This window comes from Diachasma alloeum, unplaced genomic scaffold, assembly GCF_001412515.2.
Source record: "Diachasma alloeum isolate Michigan unplaced genomic scaffold, Dall2.0 Dall_scaffold_00181, whole genome shotgun sequence".
Taxonomy (NCBI): Eukaryota; Metazoa; Arthropoda; class Insecta; order Hymenoptera; family Braconidae; genus Diachasma; species Diachasma alloeum.
In genome coordinates this window covers 295,986-301,115 of record NW_021680347.1, presented here as the reverse complement: position 1 = coordinate 301,115, position 5,130 = coordinate 295,986, and the positions used below count along the sequence as shown (strand labels likewise).

Sequence of the window (5,130 nt, the reverse complement as noted above, 5' to 3'; positions counted from 1 at the left end):
AATTTATCCATTTTCCTAGAAAATAAATTTATAACACTGCCCTTAGTCTTCAACAATTACGGAATTGATCCAGTTACTTTGAAAATGGAAACCTTTTTTTATCAGTAAATTGGAAGGTGATTGAAGAAATTCAAAATTATTCAATTATTCTTCTCTTATCATTCATTTCTATCATTCAGTGAGTCTTACTTTCTATGTATCATTGATTTCTAAAATGCATTGCTGAGTGGATGAAATGTGGTGAATTTCACTTTTTCATTTTCACATAAAATTATAACGAAGTTTTAATAATTTCAAAAGAAACAGTGCGCCCGGGCTAGTAGGAACAAAATCCTTTTTCTACAAGATCAACGTATCGTGAAGTTGTTTCACATTAAATTATATCGAAACTATCTGTCCGGTATCCCTGAATTTTGATTGATCAATGAATCGAATGAAATTAGGCCAGAAAAAACACGATGTATATTTAAATTCTTCAAACTCGCAAATTATTCTTTTGTAATCATTGTTCATTTTCTCATGTTTATCATGCACGGAATTAATTAATTCTTCCTTCTCGGGGTTTTCATTCATTATTTACTTTTATGAATCTCATAAATTTCAATTTCTTTCATTTTCCTTTGTTGCGAATGGCATAAATTTGATTCTCTTTCATTCGTTGAAATGAACCTAGACTCAAAATCTAAGAAAATCAGGGAAAATTCTCGGGTTTTCTGAAAAAACGCAGAAAATTATGCAATTTCCTAGAAAATCCATCATAGCACTCCCTTTATTTTTCAAGAATTACGAGTATTGATCGGGTTACTTGGAAGAGTGAAAGGTGATAGATCAAAGATTGAAAATTATTCGATAATATTTTTCTATGATCAATCATTCTTATCATTGATTGAGCTTTCTTTTCAATGTATAAATCATTTCTGATTGCATGAAATTTAATGGATTTCATTTTTTCATTTTCACGTTGAGGGGAGACTTTGGTGAGTTCTGACCATCACGGGTTATTGAACTGATATTCATATGCTTCTCCTATATTCAGGGTCTCCAAAAGTTGATTATTAGTGTGCAAAAACTCATTGTTTGTTGTCCGTTAGCCGTATAGAAACCTAAAAAGATAAAGTCAAAAAAATGGTTCAGTATACCCAATTATTATAATAAAAATCTTTTTTTCCTGGATCCATCAAAATATACATACCCTTTAATACAAAGTTTGAAGATAGTGCTGTTTTTCCGTTTCTTCATGAAAACTTTTGCACGCACGATAACTTGAGAAAAATGGAGCTAGCAATTTGAAATTCGGTATGATCCTAGCTCTTATAATACTCAAGATTGGTATTTTAGATAGGCGCAACCGGCCCAGCAGTTTCGGAGATATTTAACCTTTTGTATGAATCCATTTCACAAAAAGTTTGAATATTTTCCTGTAGAATAAAAAAAAGAAAGAGACTAATGACGCCAAAAGTAACGGTCACGTGCCTCCTGTCGGATAGGCTCGAACCTCTGCTTGTTTCGTTTTTTTTTATTTTTCATTCTTGTACGCACGATAACTTGAGACAAAATGAAGATAGCAAGTTGAAAATTGGTATCATTATAGCTTTTATCATTGAAAGTTGATATTTTGGACAGGCGCAATCGGCCGAGCAGTTTCGGAAATGATTAACCTTTTGTATAAATCTATTTCATCAAAAGGTTGAATATCTAGAATGGAGTAGAATTGGTAGAATTAAAAAAAACGAAAAGGATTAAAAAAGCAAAAAGTAAGGGTCACATGCGTTCTGTCGCATAGGCTCGAACCTCTGCTTAATTCGATTACATCAATTTAAACAATAATGAGTTTTTTCATACTAATTATTTGTTTTGCATATATAGAATATAGAGGAAACATATGGAGATCCTGATTTGAATAACATGTGATGTTCAAAACTCATCGGAGTTCCCCTCTAAATAATAATGAATGTGTCATGCTTCGGCTGTAGAAAATGGAACCCCTCACCAGTAGGAGGTCACTGAGGAGGTTTCTATAAGAACAAAAAGATTGAAGTAGTATTGAGCTGCATGAACGTATCCAGGCCCACGTGATTCGATAATGCTTGCTCTCTGCAGTGGAACGATATTCAACATATTGTGCTTGCGGATGCAAGGAAGCCAGTCTCCATATGCGATTATACCCTCCTGTGGACGAAAATACAAGGGGATTTCGTTGAAGCAAAACTATTGGTTCTATAATAGGAACGAGGTGAGACACATGGCTTGAAAATACGTGCATTCGCCAAGTTACCGGAAAACGTACAAAAAAAATCCAATTCATTGAACCATAAAATATTTGACGTTTCAAAATCATTGAATTTCCGGAAACTATTATTTTTACCCAACTCACGTAAAATGGAGTACGTGCACAGTAAACATATATGTACGTCATGTTGCATGATATGCATTGAAACATTGACGCACAAGCTTTATCGTAATGATAATTACGGTTGACAATCAGCTGTCGGTGGATTATTCAATTACATGGTTTCATATGAAATTATGACGTGAAGTTGAGGGTAATAGCATACAGTCGTAATTTGTGAATGAGAAAATTCACCATTGCGTAATGATAATTTCGATATGCTACATAGTATAACACGTTGTTTTAGTCACAACTTGGTATTTAATTAAATTGCAGGATACCACATGAATAGTGTGTAATTACTCGCGATATATGTTCATGCACAGTAATAGCGTGTTAATGATATCTTCCAACACGTATAGGAACTGATTGGGTGACCTTTGACATCTGCTCTGCTAGTCAACATAAATAAATAATCAGCCGTTGAAAAATACAAAAATTTATTCACTGCCAGTCACAATTCCACAATCGGCAATCTACTGCCAGTCGTCTATGTACCATGCTTCCTTTGCTATTCACTGCCACATTGGCAGTCGATAAAGCAGAGCTCTTCACAATTACCAATGAAAGTTCTAAACCCATTTCGATAGTCTTTCTGAGTTCACTTTGCTATTCGTGCTCACAAAATTGAATAATCGATAATCAACTGAGAAAAGCGATAATTCAAGTATCACAGCCACTGGATGATTGCCGTAACAGATAGTGTTTCGAAAGTCTTCAGTTACAAGAACTTCTATTCACTGGCAAATATTAACATTCAACACCATGTATGTACATTGCTTTAAGAGAAGTAAGAAACACGAAAGGAAAATATAACACTCATGTGTTATGTTAATTCTTTCTCTCGAAAAAAATCGAACCTCCATCGATGCACACTAAAATATCGGCGGTATTGTAGTCTGGTCCAAAGCTGCCTCAATCAGTATCTTTTTTTTCTCCATCATTTTTTTGTGTTTCGCACCATTCTTGTGTCCTCGCCATTGCAATTCTCCAATTAACACCTTCTCACAAATCTGCAAGCGTTAAAGCAAAAACACAAGAATGAATGAAGAAAAGGTACAAAAAAATGTTTGTGTGTGTGTGTATGTAAGTGTAAACATAGCCGCAGCACGGTGAATGCACAACGGCAACTCACCTCACACCAGTGTGCCTCTTCATTACTGCTGTCTGTGCACTTTTCATTTTCAATGTTTTCATTGATGGGCTTCTGTGCCGGCTTTTCTCCCCTGAGTTTTGCATCCACTATCTCTATCGCTGGTTTCAGTACTTTGGTATCCCATTCATCGATATTCGTGCAGTCCAATTCATAAACAGGTGGTACCTTAAATAAAAGAGAAATATTCCATAAGTTCATTGAATTACATTGGATAGATCTTTCAATCAGTTTGCTAAGAACTTGAACTGTGCATCTTGATCGATTACCTGTCTATCAGTTCTCCTAATAAATCTATTCATAGTCCATCTTTGTTGGCGTCTCGCATATCTCCTTGTGACAAGCTTCAAGTCCTCGATGCCCTGTTTGAGTAAGGCTTGACCCTGAAGCAAACGTTCTCCACTGTATTATAATTTTCGCAATGCTTACAATTGTAATCAGGAAAAAAAACCGCGCATTACTCATAAAGATTTGACGCGTCATACTAGCGTGCACCAAAGTGATATCGGACTTCACACGTGGGAAAATCCCAACGAGACATTATTGAAGGCACGTTGCTGTGCATCGTGACTCGTAAACTTGAAAAAAACGGGGACCAGTTATCAACGAAGTTGCCACAAATTAAAATGTCTATTAGTGTATATCATAACGTCAACCACTTGCACAATTGCTTCGCGACTTCCATCATTGACAATCGAATTGCAGATATGATTTCCACACTTTTTGTATTTCTTTTTCAAAGCCTCAGCAATGTCAACACTTCTCAAAGCTTTATCGAATAAAACCAATGAATCACACGCCAAACGATACTATCATGTGTGTTTTCTCGTATCGTAACAGATTCAATGGAATAATGTTTATAGTTATAAAAATCAAGGAATGATTGTAAAACAAACTGAGATTTATCAGGTAAAACCTGATACAAGCATACCTTTTCACTATTCCTCTCGTCCTCAGGCAGAATCAGGTAATTGTGAAACTCCTTGAAGCCAATCGACTGAAAGATGCCTTTCGTGTAATCGGGTGACCTGGAACGCGATACATTCTCTATGTTATACATCTATATATCTGCTAAGACTCAGGGTCCCTTTTTGCCTGTCAAGCCTAGCCTGTGCTAGCCAGTAACGAAGTTTATAGCGAACACATATGTGTCCACGCATTGCCAATTGATACCACAGCCTCCCCACAGTATTATTGCCCCCTCGATGACACTGCACCTCTGTTTTCCTTTATTTAAAGTCCAACTGTAAAAGCTAACGTGCAAGACCATTACCATTATCGCTTCTCCCGTTTACATTTCTCTTTGTATTTTTTTTTTTTCGTCCAGCGAGCACGATAACTCGTTTGTGTCGACCAATGGATATTATGGAACCCCGGGTAAAGAGAGAAATTGATAAGGCTGGGGAATGCCATGAGAGAGAGGATGAAATTACGAATAATCGAGTGGAGGGAGTCATACTCCTTTCTTAGTCACATACCGCCGATTAGCTTATCGAAGCTGATAGAGGTCTGTCGACGCGCGTGGAGAGCTTACGCTGGCGGGAAAACTTGCATATGACTGCAAAAATGGGGTGAGAGAGAGAGAGAG

The 5,130-nt window shown here is 36.4% G+C and overlaps 1 protein-coding gene across 1 annotated transcript in view; it reads right to left on the bottom strand.

Moving 5' to 3' along the window:
- Positions 1-2,812: 2,812 nt before the first annotated feature.
- LOC107045707 (tRNA dimethylallyltransferase) overlaps positions 2,813-5,130 on the bottom strand; it is a 137,758-nt gene continuing 135,440 nt past the window's right edge. The window contains exons 7-9 of the mRNA XM_015268044.1: positions 3,812-3,925; positions 3,525-3,710; positions 2,813-3,402 (exon numbers count right to left, since the gene is read on the bottom strand). Of these exons, the coding sequence (XP_015123530.1) occupies positions 3,265-3,402; positions 3,525-3,710; positions 3,812-3,925 (438 nt within the window). The 3' untranslated portion in view covers positions 2,813-3,264. The remainder of the gene's footprint in view (positions 3,403-3,524; positions 3,711-3,811; positions 3,926-5,130) is intronic.